The sequence below is a fragment of the Sarcophilus harrisii genome, chromosome X, assembly GCF_902635505.1.
Source record: "Sarcophilus harrisii chromosome X, mSarHar1.11, whole genome shotgun sequence".
Classification (NCBI taxonomy): Eukaryota; Metazoa; Chordata; class Mammalia; order Dasyuromorphia; family Dasyuridae; genus Sarcophilus; species Sarcophilus harrisii.
This window is the reverse complement of record NC_045432.1, coordinates 78,822,331-78,844,081: the sequence shown is the minus strand read 5'-3', so window position 1 is coordinate 78,844,081 and position 21,751 is coordinate 78,822,331. Positions and strand designations below refer to the sequence as shown.

General features: G+C 40.6%; 1 protein-coding gene across 3 annotated transcripts in view; it reads right to left on the bottom strand.

Moving 5' to 3' along the window:
• Positions 1–21,542, bottom strand: part of CCNB3 (cyclin B3) — a 34,503-nt gene extending 12,961 nt beyond the window's left edge. The window contains exons 1-5 of one of the 3 annotated variants that reach the window (XM_012553457.3): positions 21,324–21,542; positions 5,239–5,395; positions 3,377–3,460; positions 1,588–1,694; positions 55–193 (exon numbers count right to left, since the gene is read on the bottom strand). In XM_012553457.3, coding sequence (XP_012408911.1) covers positions 55–193; positions 1,588–1,694; positions 3,377–3,460; positions 5,239–5,361 — 453 coding nt within the window. In that variant the 5' untranslated portion in view covers positions 5,362–5,395; positions 21,324–21,542. Of the gene's footprint in view, positions 1–54; positions 194–1,587; positions 1,695–3,376; positions 3,461–5,238; positions 5,396–20,331; positions 20,507–21,323 lie in introns of those variants that run through there. The other 2 variants (XM_023507129.2, XM_023507128.2) reach the window with 2 other exon arrangements.
• Between the last annotated feature and the right edge of the window lie 209 nt (positions 21,543–21,751).

The following is a 21,751-nucleotide window of genomic DNA, read 5'->3' as shown; positions in this document are numbered from 1 at the left end:
AATTCCAGCCAGTCAAAGAATAAGAAAAAAGGAGACATAGGGAAAGAAGAGTACCTTGCTTGGTCCTGGTTCTTCTTCAGCTGAGGACCCCTCAACACTGGGTTCTTCCTCCTCAACAAGGATGGCCTCTTCTTTGACAATGGGTTCAGAGCTGACAGAGGCTTCTTCCTCTGGAAGGGATTTGGGACCATACCTGTGGAAGAAACTAGACTTAGGACAAACTGCTTCAGGAGCTTGGCTACTGTCTCATTGGGAAAGAGCATGAAAAGGGATTTCAGATATGGTTTCTTAAGGAATCTGACTGGGAAAAGGGTCTTGACCTCAAAGCACAAACAGAACTTCTGAGCCCCATGGTCATCATGCTAAATAAACAGGCCAGGCAACACAATGGGCAGGCTCTGACAAAGACCTTTACACTTTTCATAATTTTTATTTCTCCACACATTCTGTGATTACCCATGGCAGAGGAGACATAATAGGCAGTAGAAAATGCCTTGGACCTAGATAAGGATTCTTTTTGTACAGAATAAAAAAAGAGCTAATGGGATCTAGACTAAAAGCAAAAGATGCCAAGCTTTCTCTGGTCATGACCTTCAAAAGCCAGAATTCCGGGCTGGCAACAGAGACCGAGTTTAGAAATCTCAACATAAAAATAGTAATTGAGAAAGAAAGAAGATACTGAAGAGATTCAAGGAACCTTGTTTGCTATGTCAACCTGGAAGATTAGAGCTGCAACGTGCAGAGAAATCCTTATCAATCAGATAGAAAGACAGTTTCCCTAATAGAGACTTGTATATAATAGAAAATTAAACAGCACGTTGAGCCGAAAAGCCAGGCAGAACCCTTAATCTAGAGGTTAATGCCAGATCAGGTTCTTAGCCAATCCACACAGAGTTGGTCTGAACAGAGTTAATTTGGTCTGAACTGCCCAGCAGACAACATGGACTAGAAAAGATTGAAAGATTGAAATCAGATCATGGTGCAGGAGGCCAAGAATATGATTATAGCTATAAACTAAACAGTAATATATTCCCTTCAGGGGAAATGTTAATGGCCAGGTCAGAAGAATAAAGCAACAAAGATCAAGTTAAATAGAAATTGGAGGGGTGAGGGGAAGGGAAAGAAGAATCACTAATCTGATTGGGCAAAGTGGCTGGCCATCAGAATAGTTCCAAGTCCTTTCATACATCAGGGTTTTTAGATAAAGACAGAAACCAAGAACAAGAATGGTTAGGGCCAGTGAAGGAAGGATTACTTTCTAACAAGAAAGATTCAACTTCTCTCAGAAGGTAGGAGTGGCAAACCTTTGATTACTTCCTGCAAACTTTCTGAAAGATCAAAATTGCCACAAATTAGCCATGAAAATGGGTCAGTAAATTCCTAAGAGGTAAGCACAAAGCCCTTTTCTTGATTTCCAAAGCAAGACTTCTCTACAACTCCACTCAAAACTATCAGCTTGGGCATAGTTTGAACTTCACCTAACATAGTACTTAAAGTTAACATCACCAACTTACTAACCCAATTCTGCAATGAAGAAAGGAAGTCACCCCCTGAACTTCTAGTTAGTACAGGGCTTTTCTTACTTACTTTTTTGAGTTTTTGCAGACATCATGAGCCACTGCATTTCTAAGTACCTTCTTAGCAGTATCCTTGACTGCCACCTTCTTGGACTGTTTGGGATGATTCTGGTGAGCCTGGAAAAGCAAATGAACAGAGACACTGCAGTTCTAGTAGCAAAACCACTCCTCCCCAGGAAAGTCCGACATTCAATAAAAAGGTACAAGTAATACTAGTTAGAAAATATATTTTTATCACATCAAGGTATCTGACTGGCTACCAAGTTTGGGGTAGTATTCTGGATCCTTGACTTTTATTTAACCTAGTAACCAAAAGGTAGGAGGGAATGAAATCCTTACTTATCTCACAAAATGAAAAAAGAGACTCCTATGGCCTACTTATGAGGTTAATAAACCACACAAATGTACCTGGATATAGGTTCTAGTTCCTTCTCTTCTGGTTTGAGAATACTTACTATTCAAGTCATATTACCCCACTGTCCAGGCTGGGCTAACAAGGCACAAGGTAGAGAATCTCAGCAGGTCACATTAGGCTGATTGAAAACTACTAATTTTTAAATTAAAACATTTCTTATACTAGCAAAACCAAAAACTGACCAAATTGCTATGGTTAAATCAAATTAAAGGAAAAAGAGAAAATGATAGGCTGTAGGGACCTCATATGTAACACTATCTTGAGGGATAAAAGAAACAGATTCATACTCTCCCAAATGCTGAACAACATGTTACTTACCTGAACATCACCAAGATAGCTTCCTAAAGTTCTGATCTGATAACTGTTCCTCCCTGCCCTTCTCAATTACACCAGAACCAAAAAGACATCCACAGATGTGCCACTGCTTATGTCCCAGAACTGCAAAGCTGCCTCTGGGGGCTTCTTTTATAAGAAGGAATTTTATGTGATCCGACTTAGCTGAAGCCCCTAGGCTCCTCCTACTCTCCATGTCTGTTCAGAAATCATAAAGGGACAGGAGATTTCTCAGACTGTCCAAGAAGGAGAACTTCTATAACAGCTAGAGAGGCTACATTTCTCAGGCTACTTGTACACAAACTTCTCCCTGTTAAAGTACCTGAAACCTGTACTCTGAGCATCCCTTAAGCAGGCCCTAATCACCTTGTTTGTATCACAGATACCTTTGGCAGTAGCCTGGTAAAGCCAGGCACTATCCATGGGGCTACTTTTAAGCTGGGTCAACTGAACATACCCTTCTCAAAATTAAAACAGGACTATCAGAATTATTTCTTTACAATATCTTCATGGACCCCAAGTTAAGAACCCTTGCCTTAGGGAGATGTCAAATGTTACAATATCAGCTTAGGAGGTCTACTTAACTGGAAGCAACTAAACTAACTCCTGTGCCCTTGGAAGCAGTTATCCAGCTCCCGCCTTGTGATAATGTGCTATTTAATGTCCAGTGTGTGCACTGACAACTGCACCTAAAGATCTCTATCAACTAGCCCAAGTTGGAGATTATTATCTACCTGATAAGCCAACATGGGGGCTTAAAGGAAGGACTACAGAAGAGACAAAGTATTACTCCAATCTCCTCCCACTAAAGTACTTTAAATTTCAAAAAAAGGTCACTCAGAGCCCTGAATCTGGTTCGACTCCATAGGCATACAAAGACTGCTAACATTTAGCTCAAGGCCTAGGTGCAAATTCCAAGTCCCAGAGTCAAGCGCAAAGCTATCCAAGCTAGACAGCAAATAAGTTCCAGCTGCCATGTGGAACCCTGAGCTCATCAGCCATCATTTGGTTAGAAGATACTAACAAGTCAAAACAAAACCAAGCTACTCACATTGGTGAGATCTCCAAAAGCTGGTCGCTTTTTGGCTACTCCCTGTGGTGAAGATGGCGATTTCTTGGCCTGGCTATTTTCCTCCTGTTAGAAAAGAAAATATGTATAATAATGTCTGGGGCTAGCCAGTTAGGAGATCCATGTTCAGTTGACACATCAGAAACACTTAACATAAAAAAGCAAGGCTCATGTACATATAGCCACACCCAAAGGAAGCAGTCACTGGTCATGGGGACATGCAGTTAGAATCTAACAACCAGAGGGCCTAGTCAAAAACTACTCCGAATAAAGGGAAATTGCCTTTGATGTTTTTTCTCCACTTATTTTTACCTTCTTCTAGTCTCCTGATACCAGTTTCCATATGCTTTGCTGGGTCTAGATTCCTTCCCTCCCTCCCTCCTTTCTGGCAGCTCTACCACAGGTAGATTATCTGATTAAAATAATTCTGAATAAGTCATAAGTAACAGATCTAACACTTACAGGGTAAGCAATAGATGGCATAACAGAATACTTTACAAGCCACCAGGTGCTATATAAATGCAACTTGATGAGAATGTTTAATGTGAGACACAATGGGATAATATTTGTTTAAAAAAAATAAAAGGCCTTAGCACAGAGCCTGGCACATAATAGCTACTACCATAAATGCTATTTTAATAATAATAATATTTAAGTATATTTAAGTCAAATCTTTTAATGAAGGGATCACATAAGCCCCAAAAGAGATCAATGATAGAGAAGTCCAATATATACCAAAATATTTTAGGAAGATTCTTAGAAACCACAAAGACCTGGGGCAAAGGCGAGTGGCCATTGATTGGGAGATAGCTAAACATATTGTGGCATATGAATATAATGGAATATTAGTGCACTGTTGAAAATGACCAATGGGGGAAATTCAGAGATACATGGGGGGAAAGGGTAAGCAAATATTTGTGTTATCAGAATCCAGGTTATCCACAACAACCAAAGTTCCACAGTTTTCACAATCAAACACTTCCTTCCATTTTAGCACAAAGGAGACCAACTTGCAGGTGCATACTAGTACATATGCCATATCAGACAAAGTTACTATATTGCTTTGGTTTTAGCTAAATTGTTCTTTGTTATAGAGAGAAATGGATTTGTATTTTGTGTAGTTATTAGAAATTAGTATTTAAAAAGCCTTATTGGGAGGGGAAGTCTGGGTAGTGATGAAGATGCCAAAATTAATAATAGTAATAGCAGCTATTTATGTATATGTAGTAGTGCTTACTGCATGCAAGGCATTGTGCTAAATGCTTTACAATTATTCTCTCATTTGATTCTCACAACAACCTTAGAAGATAGATGCTATTTTACAGATAAGGAAATTGAGGTAAGTAGAGATTACATGACTTGCCCAGGGTCACACAGCTAGTAAATGTTTGGAGCTGAATTTTAATTCTGGTCTTCCTGACCTTCAGCACTATCCATGGGGCTACTTAAGCTGGGTCAACTGAAGATTTAAAAATGCATAGAAGATGCAAGGATGTTCAGAGGGATACAAATAAAGAGGAAAATTTTGGAACTATGTTAAATGTATTATATACTTATATGGCAATAGATTCAAGGTTTTATACGTAATTCTCTTTTTCTGTCCTTCTTTACATGTAAAATAATAGCTGCAGTTTGTCAAGCTCATAAAAAAGACATTTTTAAAAAGAAAGTGACCAATCTAAAAAATAAAAAGCATGAATAAAACACCTATTTCATTTTTAATAAAACACATACAGATACACTTTGGGGAGAGGGTTATGCATGTTATCAATGAACAGATTCGAGTAGAGAAAGAAAAGCAAAACAAGCATCGGTAAGAACGACGACTTGCTTAGCTAGCTAACCTTATTCCCTTCTTGGCTTTCCATGGCTTTAACTGCATCACTTCTAGTATTCTCCATGGACTGAATTTTGGTGGATCGGGATCCCTTGCCACGGGAAGGTCTGGAGTTCCGAGGCATTGGCATCTTCCACAATTTCAGCAGTTGTTCCCCCACAGCACTGCAATCAAAAAGGCACAGTACCCTTTAGCAGAAGATCTAGAGACCCTTGGAAACAGTCATCACTAAGCTAAAAGATCCCGGCTCTTCCCTGAGAATGGACGTCAGGGCATCCATATCTATGGATGATCAAAGTTATGGCCTTCAGTACTGAGTCCAGAAACAATTTCAAGGGCAGATGAAAATCTGCCCTAGAAAGAAGAGTGATGCTTTAATTATTTTGAAGGGGCTGCATAAGAACTCACATTAGCAACACACACCGATATTATCTAGAAGCATTCTCACTTTTATCAGACTGAGTCTGTGTCTTCTAAACAGCAGCATTGAATGGGTAACACAGCACTTAAAATTTTTTATTCCAAAAAGTAAAGGAAACAAACTGTTGAACCAAGTCACTGTCATCAATACTTGAAATCTAGCTTATTTTGCTTCAGAATTTCTCTACCCCTCCCCTTTATTACCTTCCTTAGTCTCCCTTGGAAACCATTTATAGATCATCAGGCTATTTCAAAACCCAGAGTTAACTATATACCATGTTAGATTGGAATAGTCCCTTCCCTTCAGCTGATAACAGTAAAAGGAAATTCTCCAACTCCCTAAAGCTCATCTTTATGACAAAGAAGGCACTTAACAGAGATGCTGCTGCCAGATCTCCAGATTATTTCCAGGAGAAACGCAGCCAAGAAAATGTTCATCTTTTAGAGGGAGGGGGAGGACAGACCCAACCCCACCTCATCTCCTAGGCTTTGAACCTGAACTCCCCACCTGCAGAGGACAGCACTGGTCTGCCCTCACAGTTACAGAAACATTTTCCTTTAGGTTCTTGTCCTATGAAGCCCATAGAGCCTGGCAAGACTAGTTATCCAAGCTTACCTGTTGGATCTTGGAGAAGGAAGAAATTTACAACCAAAGATGAACTATAGAACATTATGAAATGCAAAATGGATAACTTTGATTACATTAAAAAGATTTTGCACAAACAATTCAGCCAAGATTATAAGGGAAGCAGAAAGCTGGGAAACAATTTTTATAGTCAATGTTTCTGATAAAGGCCTCATTTCTCAAATGTATTTTCATAAATTTGATTCAGTTCTGTACATAAGTCATTCCCCAATTGCTCAGTGGTCAAAGGATATGAACAATTTTCAGATGAAAAAATTTAAAAAAACATCTAGAGGGATATATGAAAAAAATGTTCTAAATCACTAATGATTAGAGAAATGCAAATTAAAACAACTCTGAGGTACCATTGCACACTTATAATGACTGGCTAAGATGACAGAAAAAGATGGTGGAAGGGATGTAGGAAAACTGGAGAACAAATGCATTGCTGGAGTTGTGAAGTGATCCAGTCATTCTGGAGAATAACTTGGAAGTATGCTCAAAGAGTATCAAACTGTGCATACCCTTTGATCCAGCAGTGTCACTGTATTCCAAAGAGATCATAAAAGAGGGGAAAGAACCCACAGGTGCAAAAATGCAAAAAATCACACACACACACACACAGAGTCGCAGTCCCAGGACGAGAAGGAACACTAGTATATGTGCTACATTTGTGGCCACAGGGAAGTGGGAACTCTAATTTACAGTTCCAGAGTGGAAAAAAAAAGTACTTGTGGTAACTCACAAACCACAAAAGCAATGATCGCCCCTCTTCCTTAGATCATTCTACCTTGAAAGAACTCTAACTTACACCCTCCAAAAAATCCCCACAAAACCTAGCTCTGAAAACATCAACACAAAAAACCTCTAACTTTCCCCAGGAGCAAAGCCCAACTTTAACAAAGTTAAAAGTCAAAACAGACTGGAAAACAGGCAAACTACAAATAAAGAACCTGCCCACAGAATGTTACTATGGTGACATGGAAGATCAAGACAAATGAAGAAGCAAACTAAGTCAACACAACTACATGCAAACCTCAAAAAAAATAGTAAATTAGTCACAGGCCCAAAAGAATCCTGAAGAGCTCAAAAAGGATTTTAAAAATCAAATTAGAGTCGTAGAGGAAAACCTGAGGAAAGAAATGACAGTGATACAAGAAAATCATGAAAAAAGTTAGTCACCACTTTGGTAAAAAGCACAAAAATTCACTGAAGAAAAGAACTCCTTAAAAAGTAGAATTGGACAAACAGAAAGACGTATAAAGTCTCACTCGAGAAAATAATTCCTTAAAAATTAGAATTGGGCAAATGAAAGTTAATAACTACATGAGACATCATGAAAACAATAAAACAAAATTAAAAGAATGAAAAAAAAATTCAAGAAAATATGACTCACTGGAAAAACAACTGACTTGGAAAATAGATCCAAGAGAAAATTCTAAGAATTATTAGACTATCTGAAAAATCAAACAGATGTTGTATTTCAAGAAATTATCAAGGAACACTGCCAAAAAAACAGAGGATAAAATAGAAATTTAAAGAATCCACTGATCAACTTCTGAAAAGAATGTCTAAACAAAAACTCCTGGAAATATCATAGCCAAATTCCAGAGTTTCCAAGTCAGGGAGAAAACACTGCAAGCACCCAGAAAGAAACAATTCAAATTCATGGAGCCACAGTCAAGATCACACCAGAAGTAGCAGCCTTCACATTAAGTAATCAAAGCACTTGAAATATGATATTCCAGAAGGTAAAGGAGCTAGGGTCACAATCGAAAATAACCTACCCCAACAAAACTGAGTATAAACCTTCAGGGTGAAAAGTAGACATTTAATAAAATAGAGGACTCAGAGCTAAATAGAAAACTGAAATTCCATAGAAAAGTCTCAAGAAAAGTATAAAAGGGTAAACACAAAAGTGAAATCATAAGAGATTCAAAAAGGTTAAACTGTTTGAATTCCTATATGGAAAGATGATACTTGTTCATTATGAGGGCAGTTAGAAGGCATGGGTGTGAATGAACTATGACAGAATGATTTCAAAAAAATAAAATTAAGGGATTAGAAAGAGGAATGCACTGGAACAAGGAAAAGATAGAATAGGATAAATTATCTCACCTAAAAGAGGCTGAAAAGGAAGAGCTTTGACAAAGGAGGGGAAGAAGGGAAAGGTATTGGTGGACAACACTTAAAACTTATTCTCATATGGAATTGGCTCAAAAGAGAATATACAAAACTCCATTTGGTACTGAAATCTATTTTGTCCTACAGGGAAGTAGGAGAGGATGATAACAGAAGTGGTGAGAGGGTCATAGAAAAAAAAAAACATTTTTGAGGAGGGATAGAGTAAAAGGAGAAAGAGAAAGACAAAGGCAAAAAATAGGATGGAGGAAAATAGTAATCAAAACTGAGAATATGGGGGCAGCAGCTACTTGGCACAGTGGATCCCTGAAGTAAGGAGGACTTGAGTTCAAATTTGGTCTCAGACACTTAATACTTCCTAGCTGTGTGATCCTGGGCAAGTCACTTAAACCCCGATTGCCTCAGCCAAACAAAAACAAAACAAAATCTCAGAATATAAAAAACTCATTCATAAAATGAAAGCAGATAGCAGACTGGACACACACACACACACACACACAAAAGAAACTGTAGCAGAATCTATTACACTTTAGCTGATTAAAAAAAAATAAAAGACAGGTGTAACAATCATGATCTCAGACAAAGCAAAAGCAAAGACAGATCTATTTAAAAGAGATAATTCATGGAAACTACATTTTATGCTAAAAAGTACAATGAAGTAATACCAACACTAAACATAAATACATCAAATGGTATATAGCATCCAAATTCTTAAAGAAAAATGAGTTGCAGAAAGAAGTAGTAAAACTAATCTAGTAGGGGACCTCAAATTTCCCCTCTCAGAACCAAATCAATCTAACCAAAAAGTAAAAAGAAAATAGTTAAGCAGATGAATAAAATTTCATAGAAGTTAGACATGCTAGACCACAAGAAAACTGAATGGGAATAGAAAGAAATATATCTTTAACATAGCACCTACACAAAACTGCCATGTCTTATGGCATAAAAATCTCACAGCAAAATGAATAAAAGCATAGATATTTATATTTATATATATCTATATATATTCTTTTATATATATATATATATATATATATATAATTCTTTTCAAATAATAATGCAACAGTTACATTCAATAAATGTTTACTATATTCAATAGTCAATAAATGTTTAAACATTAATTGCAAAATAAATCATCTAATCCTAAAGAATAACCTCAAACAACAAAGCAAAGAAACATCAATAATTTCATTAAAGAGAGCAGCAAGATAACAGACCAAAATTTATGGGATGCAGCAAAACAGTACTTAGGAGGAAAGATCAACAAAATAGAAAAAGAACAGACTGAAGAGTAGCTAAATTTGTTTTTTAAAGAACAAATTTAAAAACTTCAATTAAACACCAAATTGGAAATCCTGAATATCAAAGGAGAAATAACAAAAATGAAAAAAGATCGATGGTTTTATGGGGATGGGGGGGGGGGAGACACAATAAGGTAGTTAAAACCAATGATTAATTTGGTTTTTAAAAAATCATCAATGTCAAAAATAAAAAGGGTGAATTCATCACCAATGAAAATGAAATTAAAGTAATTATTAAGACCTATTTTGCACAATCATACAACAATAACTGATAATCTATGTGAAATGGATGAATATTTACAAAAATATAAATTGCATAGATTAAAAGGAGAGGAAATAGAATATTTAAATAACTATTTTGAAAAAAGAAATTGAACAAGCCATAAACGAGCTCTCAAAGAAAAAATCTCCAGGGCCAAATGGATTCAAAAGCAAATTGCACCAAAAATTTAAAGAGTAATTAATTATAAAACTACTATTTGGAAAAATAAAATAATAAAAATTTATTTTCTCTCCCCTCCAAATACCCAGTGTACCCTGTGTGGGGAGGGGAAGGAAGGGAAGGAAAAACAAAATCCTGGCCAAAAAAAAAAAAAAAGCAATGCAATTTCAAATCCTGAGGGATTGAATAATTAGATTCAAATCTTTATCAGGTTTTTAAAAATAACAACAACATAAATCCAAAAGGGAGGAATGGAAAGAACTAGAAAAAACTGCTAGGATGGCATGTCAAGCCCTACAGGACATGGTGTGAAGCTTCAGAAGTCAAAAGGCTAGACAAATAAGGGTCACTCCATTGATCCTTCATTTACTATTCTAAGTCATTCAGCTGGTCTCCAGACTGACAGCCCTGGCCAAGTTTGGGACAGTTACATTCTCCACTCCAAGAATGGTCAAGGGTCAGAGAAAAAAAAATAGGCCAAGATCTAGAGCAGCCCTTCACTCTCAAAAGCAGCTTGGAGAGGAAAAGTAGGAGATACCAACAAGCCAAAGACACTCAAAGTAAGAGCGCCAAAAAAAAAAAATATATATATATAGATATAGATATAGATATAGATATAGATAACAGTAACAACCACAAATAAATAAAAATAACACCCCAAAAATCAACCAAAAAGTTGACGTTTTAACAGTTTTGAAGTTCCCAAAGGGAGATACCTTGGGTATCTCGCAATTCCAACAATCATTTTAGAAGAAAATGAAACTCCAATAGATGAAGTATAACTTTGAAATAATGCTGAGGGGTAAAGGAAAAGGCAGCTTGACTTTCCTGGGTTCTCTTTACATTACAGTAAGAAGCCAGATTTCTCTTTATATACCAAGGATCTCCAACTTCAGTGAGCTTGACCACTGTGAGGAGTGATTGTGCATGATGCCCAAATGAATGGGAAAAACAGGAAAAGAGAGAGGGGAGAACTAAGGAAAACTGAAAAGGGGGGGGGGGTAAAGGAACCACAAAAATAAAGAAAGGAAGATAAAATGAAGTAGAACAGGATGAAGAGAGGAGTAGGAGAGGATGAATGGGGTAAAGTAAGAACATAATAGAGGAGAACATGGAGGTAAAGCAGAAGTGAGATAAATATAGGGTAATGAATGAGAGGCAGGAGAGTTGAGGTAAAATGGAATAAAGAAAGGAAGTCTAAGAAAATATGGGATAAAAAGATGGGAGAGTTAACATAAAAATGGGACGAAGAGAAAGGGAGATGAGCTTTAAATGAGGTGAAGCAAAAAATAAATAAATAAAGTAAGTTTAGGTAAAAAAAAAATGGGGCAAAAAAGAAGAGGAAATGAGGGAGAAAGGGGCCGGAAGGCATGGAGGGCTGAGATTAAAAAAAAAGGAAGAGTAAATGTAAGCTGAAGTAAATGGGATGAAGAGAATGGGAGAGTCGATTTTAAAAGGGTATAAAAAAGGAGTTGAGGTCAAAATAAGGTAAGACAAGAAGAGACGATGCAAAAAAAAAAAAAATAAATCAATAAAGTGAAGAGAGGATCACAGAATAAACAGCAAAGATAAAGTAGCAGAGGTGAAAAATGGGTGAAGAAAAAAGGGAGAAGAAATAAAATAGGGTAAAGTGAAAAAGGGGTGTTGAATATAAAAATGAAGTGAAAAAAGAAAAGTGGAGTTGAGATAAGCATGGGGAAAGAATAATAAGAAACTAACAAAAATAGAGGAAATGGAGTTGAATTAGGGGAATGAGATAAAAAGATGGGGATACAAGTTAAAAATTAGATGAAAGAAAGCAGAGCTCAAGTAAACATGGGGTAAAGAAAAACTGGGAAACTGAGGTAAAATGGGGTAAAGGAAAAAAGTTAACAGGAAAAACTGCAAGAAAGGAGAGCTGTGGTATATCTGAAGTAAAGAGTAGGAAAGCTAAGGTAAAAAGTAAAGTGTAAAGAAGGGAACTGGGGCAAAAATTAGATGAAAAAGAGAGCTGGGGTAAAAATGGTGAAATAAAAGGAACTGAGATAAAAAAAGGGAATAAAAACAGAAAGGAAGTTAATGTAAAGGAGGGTTAAAAAGAAATAATGTAGGCAAAAAATAGGATGAAAGAAGGGGAGCAGAGGTAAAATAGAGTAAAGAAAAGGAGAGTTCAGGTAAAAATGGGGGAAAGAAGGTGAGGTAAAAGTGGGGGGAAATGAGAAGTTGAGATAAAGAGGGGGAAAAGCAGGGGGCAATCAGGTAAAAGTGGGAAGACAGGGGAACTGCCATAAAATTAGAAGGAAAAAAGGGAGAGTTAAGGTAAAATTGAAATCTGAGGTATAAGTGGGGACAAAGGATGGAGAACTGAGGTAAAGGTGGGGGAAAAAGAGGAATTGAGGTAAAAGTAGCTGGAACTCAAGTAAAAGTAGGTAGAAGTGAAGAACAGATAACATAGCCAAAGATAGGAAAGGAAGCGAAAGTAAAAAGTGTGTTAAGGAAAGGAAGAAATTGAGATTAAAATGGGACCCCCCCTCATCTCACCTCTCCCTGCTACGGCTTCGTGCCTCTAGGCGCTAAGGTAAAAGTGAGAATAAAAAGAGGAGCTGATGTTAATGCAGAGAGAAAAGAAGGGGAATACAGATTGAAGTAGAAGCAGAAGAAAAATTGGGGGAACAAGGATGGGGAGCTGAGGCAAAAAGTGGGTGGAATAAAGGGAAGCTGAGGTAAATCATGAAAAGAGAAGGAAAGCTGAGGTAAAAGTGAAGGGGGGACCTGGGGAGCTGAGGTAAAAGTGGAAGGGGAAAATGGGGAGCTATGTCAAAATTGGGCTTTTCCCCAAAAGGAAAAGGAAAGGAGAAGTGAGGTAAAGTTGAGAGGAAAAGGAGAGCTCAGGTAAATCGGGGAAAAAGGAAAGCTGAGGAAAAAGGAGAGGGGGGGGGGGAGAAGGATTTAATACTAAAATGGAGAAAGGAGATGGGAGATGAGGAAAAATTGAAAGTGAAGTAAAAGTGGCAACAATGGAAGGGGAACTGAGAAAATACAAATGAAAGAAGCTGAGGTAAAATTGGGGGAAAAGAAGGGTGAATTAAGGCAAAAGTGGGGGGGAAAGGATGGGAGATGAGGTAAAAGTGGAAAGGGAGGTATGAGTGGGGACAGAGGAAAGGGAGCTGAGATGAAAATGGGGGATAGAAAAGGAGAGCCGAGGTCAAATTGGGTAGAAAAGGGGAGCCGAAGTCAAATTGGGTAGAAAAGGGGAGCCGAGGTCAAATTGGGTAGAAAAGGAGAGCCGAGGTCAAATTGGGTAGAAAAGGGGAGCCGAGGTCAAATTGGGTAGAAAAGGGGAGCCGAGCTCAAATTGGGTAGAAAAGGGGAGCCGAGGTCAAATTGGGTAGAAAAGGGGAGCCGAGGTCAAATTGGGTAGAAAAGGGGAGCCGAGGTAAAAGTAGAGGGATAAAGGAGAGCTGTGTCAAAAGTGAGGGAAAGGGAAGGGGAGCAGAGTTAAAAATAGGGAGAAATTAAATGAGATAAAATTGTGGGAAAAGAAGCCGTTAAGGCCAAATTAAGGGAAGCAGATGGGAGATGAAGAAAAAATGAAAAGTGAGGTAAAAGTGGGGACAAAGGAAGGAGAGCTGAGAAAAAAAAATAAGGGAAAGAAGATGAGGTAAAATTGGGGGAAAAGAAGGGTGAGAAGGCAAAAGTGGGGGGAAAGGATGGGAGATGAGGTAAAAAGTGGGGGAAAAGGAAAGAGAGCTGAGATAAAAATGAGGAAAAGAAGCTGAGACAAAATTGAAGGGAAATGAGAAGCTGAGGTAAAAGTGGGAGGAAAATAAAGGGAGCTGAGGTAAAAGTGGGTGGAAAAAAGGGAGTGTTGGGGTAGGCTAGGTGGCACAGTAGTTAGAGCACCAGCCCTGAAATCAGGAGAACCAGAGATCAAATTTGGCCTCAGATACTTCCAACACTTCCTAGCTGTGTGGCCCTGTGCAAAAGTCACTTAGAGAGAGAGAGAGAGAAGACAGAAAGAAAAGAAAAAGAAAAAAGGAGTGTTCAGGTGAAAGTGAAAGCTGAGATAAAATTGGGGACAAAAGGGAGCTGAGGTAAAATTGAGGGGGAAGGTAAGCTGAGATAAAACTGGGGGAGACAAGAAGGAGAGCTGAGGTAAATCAGAGAAAGAAGAGGAGCTGAGGTAAAAGTGGAGGGGGGGCTGGTGAGCTGAGGTAAAAGGGGGACAAAGGAAGGGGAGATGAGATAAAATTGTAGAGGAAAGAAGAACAGATTAGGTAAAAGTAGGAGGGAAAAAGATGGGAACTAATGTAAAAGTAGAAATGGGAGCTGCCATAAAATTGTAAGGAAAAAAGGGAAAGTTGAGGTACAAGTAAAAGATGAAGTAAAATTACAAAGGAAAGAAGGTGAGTTGAGGAAAAAGTGGAGGGAAAACAAGGGGAGCTAAGGTAAAAGCTTAAGGAAAAAAGGGAGAGTTGGGGGAAACGTGAAAGCCGAGTTAAATTAGGGACAAAAAAAAAGGCAGAGTTGAGGTAAAATTGGGGCAAAAAGGAGGAAGAACTGAGGTAAAAGTGGGAAAGAAAGGATGGGAGAGGAGGTAAAAGTGGGGGAAAGAAGGGTAGTTGAGGTAAAAGTAAGAAAAAAGAAAATCACGGGAAAAGTGAAATCTGAGATAAAATCAGGGACAAAGGAAGGGGAGCTGAGGTAAAAGTAGCTAGAAAAGAAAGGGAGCTCAAGTAAAAGTGGGTGGAAGTGAAGAACAGATAAGATCCCAAGAAAGGAAAGGAAGCTAAAGTAAAGAGTACGTTAAGGAAAGGAAGAAACAGATTAAAACGGGACGCCTTTATATCTCATCCGAAATTTCAATCTTCCAGCGCCTCTCCCTGCTACGCTGCCTGGGCCGTAGGGCGTTGTCCCAAGCTCCGGCTTCGCGCCTCTAGACCTGGGACACGTGGTTTCAGAGGAGCCCGGCGCCCTAGACCGAGGACTAGGTTCAGGGAGCACAGGCAGCTTCACTGGGTAGCAGCCTGCTTTGAGAGCACAGTGTGTGCAGGCAAGGGGAAAGGCTTAATAAAGGTACTTGTGGGGGCGTGGCTTCAGACTCCTTTCGGACTGGGTCTTTTGGGACTAAGACAGGCTATCATCTACCTGGGAGAGGGGTACAGCAGAGGAAGGCAGCTGACCCGTGGGTACCATGGGGCATTTTCTTCTGCTGGTTGGGGGAAAGTCAACTGGATACCAAACCCCTAGGACAAGAACTCACTTTCATAAAAATTACTGGGGAAACAGCAAAATAAAATGTCAGAAACTCACCATTGAGCTAGATCTCAAACCCCATACCAGAATACCCTCAAAATGGATGCATAATTTGGGCCTAAAGGGAGGACACCATGAGCGAATTAAGAGAACAAGAGATACTTTACCTAGCAGACCTTTGGAGAAGACTGGTATTGATGACCAAAGAAGAACTAGAGAACATGATGAAATACAAAATTGACAACTCTGATTCCATTAAATGAAAAAGTTTGTGCAAAAACAAAACCAATACTACAAAGATTAAGAGGAACCCGTAAAGCTGGAAAAAATATATTACAGCCACTGCTTCTGAGAAGTCTCATATCTAAAATGTGTCAAACAGTCCCAACTTAATAAGAAAACAAGTCAAAGAAAGACAAGTCAAAGCACCAACTTAATAAGAAAACAAACCTAAAAGGTCAAAGGTAAGGTAAAAGTGAGGATAAAAAGAAAAGGAGTTGATGTTAAAGGAGAACACAGACAGAATTAGAAGCAGGGGAAAAATTGGGGGGAAAGGGAGGGGAGCAGAGGCAAAAGCGGGGGAAAGGGAGCTGAGGAAAAGTGGAAGGAAAATGGAAAAGCTTAGTTAAAAGTAGAGGGCAAGGAAGGGGAGTGGAAGTAAAAGTGGAAGGGAAAAAAGGGAGTGTTGAGGCAAAAGCTAAGGCAAAATTAGGGAGATATGAGGAGGTGAGCTAAAATTGAGGGGGAAAGAAGACCTCAGGTCAAAATGGAAGAGAAAGGACTTGTGGTAAAAGTACATGTGGGGGGGAAAGTAGTTGAAGTAAATCTGGGAAAGAAAAGGAAAGCTCAGATAAAAGTAGAGAGAAAAAAGGGCAAATTAAGGCAAAAGTAGAAAGGAAAGGATGGGAAATGAGGTAAAATTGGGGACAAATGAGGAGGTGAGGTAAAATTGAGGGGAAAAGAACTCAAGTAAATTGGGGTAAAAGGAGAGCTGAGGTAAAATTAGAGGGGAAAAGGGAGAGCTTAGTTAAAAGTGGGGACAAAGGAAGGTGAACTGAGGCAAAACTGGGGGGAAGAAGAGCAGCTGAGGTAAAAGTATAAGCAAAAAGAGAGAGTTGAGGTATAATTGGGGACAAAGGAAGAGGAGCTGAGGCAAAATTGGGGCAAAAGAAGGGGAGCTGAGGTAAAAGTGGAAGTTAAAGGGGAAATTTTGTTAAAAGTGGAGGGAAAGGAAGGGGAGCTGAGGTACAAGTGGGGAGAAATGACTTGAGGTAAAATTGTGGGAAAAGGAGTTAAGGCCAAAGTGGGGGAAGCAGATGGGAGATAAGGAAAAAAATTGAAAGTGAGATAAAAGTCGGGACAAAGGAAGGGGAGCTGAAATAAAAATGGGGGAAAGAAGCTGAGGTAAAAATTAAAGGAAATGAGAAGCTGAGGTAAAATTGGGGGAAGAACTGAGGTAAAACTGGGGAGAAATGAGGAGCTGAGGCAAAAGCCGAGGGGGGGGACTGTGGAGCAGTCTTCTTTCCCCCAGTTTTGCCTCAGCTCATTTTCCCCAATTTTGCCTCAGCTCCCCCTCTTTTCCCCCAATTTAACTTCAGCTCCTCATTTTCCTCCAGCTTCACCTCAGCTCTTCTTTTCCCCAGGTTTACCTCAGCTTCTCATTTCCCTTCAATTTCACCTCAGTTTCTTTCCCTCATTTTTATCTCAGCTCCCTTTCCTTTGTCCTCACTTTTGAGCTGAGGTAAAAGGGAAGGGGGGAACTGGGGAGCTGTGTTAAAATTGGGGGAAAAGAAGGGGAGCTGAGGTAAGTTGGGGAAAGAGAAGGGGAGCTGAGATAAAAGAAGGAAAAGGGGGAAGCCGTGTCAAAAGCGGGAGGGGGGAGGAAGGGGAGCCGTGTCAAAAGTGGGGGGAAAGGAAAGGGAGCCTTGTCAAAAGTGGGGGGGAAAGGAAGGGGAGCCTTGTCAAAAGCGGGGGGGGGGAAATGAGGTGAGGACGAATGGGGGGAAGGAGAATTCAGGTAAAAGTGAACGGGGGGGGGAAGGATTCTAGGATAAAAGTCAGGAAAGAGATGGGGAGCTGAGGTAAATCAGGGAAAAAGGGGAGCCAAGGTAAAAGTAGAGAAGAAAAAAGGGCGAGAGAAGGCAAAAGGCAGGGGGAGGATAGGAGATGAAGTAAAAATGTAAGTTGAGGTAAAATTTGGGGGAAAAAGAAGGGGATCTGGAGTAAAAGTGGTGAAAAAGGCAAAGTGAGGTAAAAAGTGAAGGGGTAGCTGATGCAGAAGTTGGAGGGAAAAGATGGGAGCCAAGATAAAAGTGGAAGCTGAGGTAAAAGTGAAGGGAAAAGAAAGGGAGCTGAAGTAAAAGTGGGTAGAACACAAGGGGAAATTGAAGCAAAATTGGGGAGAAAAAAGTAGGGGAAAGGAATCGGAGCTAAGATGCAGGTGGGGGAAAAGTAGGGGAGCTAACAAAAATGGGGGCAAAGAGTAGGAACTAAAGTAAAAGTGGAGGAAAGAAGGGGAGGTGAGGTAAAATTGAATGGAAATAAAGGGACCTAAGATAAAAGTGAGGAAAAAAGAAGAGGAGCCGATATTAAAGTAGAGAGAAAAGGAGAACTGAGATTAAAGTAGAAGCTGAGGTAAAATTGGCGATAAAGGATAAAAGGGGAGGGAGATAAAAGTAAGAAGAACAAATCCAGGAACCATAAGAACACAAGTACACAACAATTTTCACACGACGTCAGATCTAAACAACTACAAAAACATCAACTGCATATGGGTAGACCAAACTAATATAATAAATATAACCATTCTACCAAAATTGGTCTACTTCGTTCAGTGCCATACCAATCAAACTGCCAAAAAATGTTGTAGAGCTAGAAAAAATAATAAAATTCAGGTCAAGAATATCAAAGGAATCAACACACACACACACACACTGCAGTACCCTAGGAGCAACAGACCAAAAAATCTATTATGAAGCAGCAGTCACCAAAAACATTTGCTACTGCCTAAGAATAGTGTGGCAGATAAGTGGGATACGTTGGATACACATAACACTAATCAATTACTATAGCAATCTACTATTTGATAAACCCCATAACTCTAGGATATGATAAAACCCAAAACTCTGGGATAAGAACTCACTATTTCACAAAAATTAATAGGAAAAATACAAAATCAAACATCAGCAACTCAACGTAGACCTACATCTCGAACCCCATATCAAAATAAGCTTAAAATAGAGACATAATTTGGATGTAAAGAGAAGATACCATGAGCAAATTAAGCGAGCAAAGGATAGTTTACCTATTAGATCTTTGGAGAAGGCAGAAACTGATGACCAAAGAAGAATTAGAGAACATGATGAAATACAAAATGGACAACTCTGATTCCATTAAATTAAAAAGTTTTTTGCACAAACAAAACCAATACAGAGGGAAACAAAAAGCTGGGAAAAAATTATTATAGCCACTGCTTGATAAAAGCTTCATTTCTAAAATATGTGTCAAACTGTGTCAAATTTATAAGAATACAAATCCCCAAGTGATAGTCAAAGATATGAACAATTTTCAGATAAAGATATCAAAGTCATCTATAATCACATGAAAAAATGCTCTAAATCACTTTTGATTAGAGAAATGCAAATTAAAACTCTGACATACTACCTCACACCTCTCAAATTGATGATGACAGAAAAAGATAAAAGATAAATAAATCTTGGAGGGGATGTGGGATAACTTGGGCATTGATGCATAGCTGGGGGAGTTGTGAAATAATCCAACCATTGTGGAAAGCAATTTGAAACTAGGCCCAAAGGGCTATCAAACTGTGAATCCCCTTTGACCTAGCAGTGCCATTAGTGGATCTGTATCCCAAGGAAATCATAAAAGAAGGAAAAGGACCCACATTGTGAAAATGTGTGTAGCAGCTTTTTTTGTGTGTGTGGTGACAAAGAATTGGAAAATTAGTAGATGCCCATCAGTTGGAAAATGAACTGAGTTAAAAGAAGAAGAAGCTAAAATAAACTTGGGGGGAAATGAAGGGAAACAGTTTAAAGTGAGGAGGAAAAGGTTAGCTGAGGTACAACCGGGAGGAAAGAAAAGGCAATTGATGTAAACTTGAGGGGAGAAATGGGTTACGGAGGTAAAATTAAAGGATGGGGAACTGAGGTAGAAGTGGAAGGGAAAAGGGAGAATTAAGGCAAAAGTGGTGGGAAAAGGATGGGAGATGAGGTAAAAATGAAAAGTGAGGTAAAAATGGGAACAAAAAAAAAGGAGAGCTGAGGTTAAAAATGGGGGGGAAAGCTCCTCAGCTTTGGGGGGAAAGCTTTTGGGGGGAAAATTAGGGGGAAAGGAGGAGTTGAAGTAAAATTGGGGAGAAAAGGAGGGGGAGTTAAGGCAAAAGTGGGGGAAACATGAGAAATGAGGGAAAATGGGGACAAAGGGAGACCACCTGAGAGAAAAATGGGGGAAAGAAGCCGAGGTAAAATTGGGGGCAAAAGGAGGGGAGCCGAGGTAAAATGGGGGGAAGAAGGTAAGCTGAAGGAAAAGTAGGAAAAAGGATGGGAGCTAAGATAAAAGTAGAAATGGGAGCTGCCATAAAATTATAAGAAAAAAAGGAGAGTTGAGGTAAAAGAAAAAACTGAGGTAAAATTAGGAAAGGAAGGGAAGCTGAAGGATAAGAAGGGGAGCTAAGGGACGAGCGTAAGGGAAAAGGGAGAGTTGAGGTAAAAGTAGGGACCAAGGATGGGGAGATGAGGTAAAAGTGGGGGGATAAGAGGAGGAAGTGAGGTAAAAGTGGCTAGAAAAGAAAGGGAGCTCAAGTAAAAGTGGGTGGAAGTGAAGAACAGATAAGATCAATATCTGAAGAAAGGAAAAAACTAAAGTAAAAAGTGCATTAAGGAAAGAAACAGATTAAAACGGGACCCCTCATCTCACCCTCTCTCTGCTACGCTGCCTGGGCCCTGGGGTGTCTTCCCAAGCTCCGGCTTCGCGCCTCTAGGCCTGGGACGCCTGGTTTTGGAAGAGCCCGGCGCCCCTGGGCCGAGGACTAGCTTTAGGGGAGCTCAAACAGCCTCGCTGGACAGTAGCTTGCTTTGAGGGCACTGACAGTTCAGGGAAGGGGTGGGGCTTAATAACGGTACTCGTGGGGGCGTGGCTTCAGATTCCTCCACCGGGATTGGGTCTTTTGGGACTAGGATAGGCTACCCTATGCCTGGGGGGGTGGGAAACAGCGGAGGAGGACAGCTGTCCCTTAGGTACCACGGCCGGCGTCTCGTGCTAGTTGGGGGATGAGTCAAGTGGAAAATGGGGGACGCGGGCTTGGCTACCCGATACAAGTAGAGTTTCGGGCAGCGGGCCGGGCCACCAGACGGTGGAGTGGGTTTTTTATGGCTATTAGGGGGCGGAGCCTCGTAGAACACGGGGAAGTTGCTGTTCTTGAAGGCCCAGGGGCGGACCTCGTGCTCCGCTTGGGCCGTGGGAAGGGTGGCCGAAATGGTTCGCAGGGGGCCACGTGCCCTGAGGCCACTGGAAAGAGGCTTTACTAGGGTAAGGGTTCTGCACTAACAGCTGCAAGGCTTTGGGGGGGGGGGCTCATTTCCCGTAGGAGCGCCTCCAGATGCTCCCAGGGGCGGGGTCTCGCGTCCAGCCAGAGCCGGGTATTTGTTGGGGGGGGGGGGGCTTCTGGAGGCGGCGCCTCACCGTGGTTGGGGAGCCTGGAGTCGTGGGGCACGGGTTCCCGGAGGTCCGCGCACCAGAGAGGGGCCCCCAGGACTCGGGGCGGGGGCACAGGTGCGTGGGCTCCCGGGCAACCTGCTGCCTGGGCGCGGGTTACACGCAGCAATTGCCAGCTGCAGAACCTCAAGGTGCCGACTCCCCCACGCAGCCAGTCCCTTCCCTCTCCTCCCCAGTCATCCCGGCCGCCTTACCTGCCCAAGGCTCCGGCTCCCCTGCGCTGCGATATTCACCACCAGCCTGGATAGTCGTCCCTCCTTAACTCGGCTAGAAACCCGCAGTATGCCGAGCACCACAGGACGCTAGGGAACCAATTTTGAAAACTGCCACAGGAGAAGAGATACTGTCCTTGATTGGTCCTTGGCTAGCCAATCCGCGTGCCAGCCCCGCGATACTGTTGTCTGAGCCCAGGCGGAGTCTCTGGGCTTTTTAAAATCGAGCCCAGCGGCCAATGGAGAAGCAGCGTGTTGCCGCAAGGGGCGTGCCCACCGAGCTTGCCGGGGCTCCAGTCGTCACGTGAAGGCGGGGCACAGTGGGCGGTGTCGAGCATGGCCACGGGGGCGGAGCGTTATTTAAATAACCCGTTTACCTACCTTGGGGGGTGGGGGGGGGGTGGTTCGTT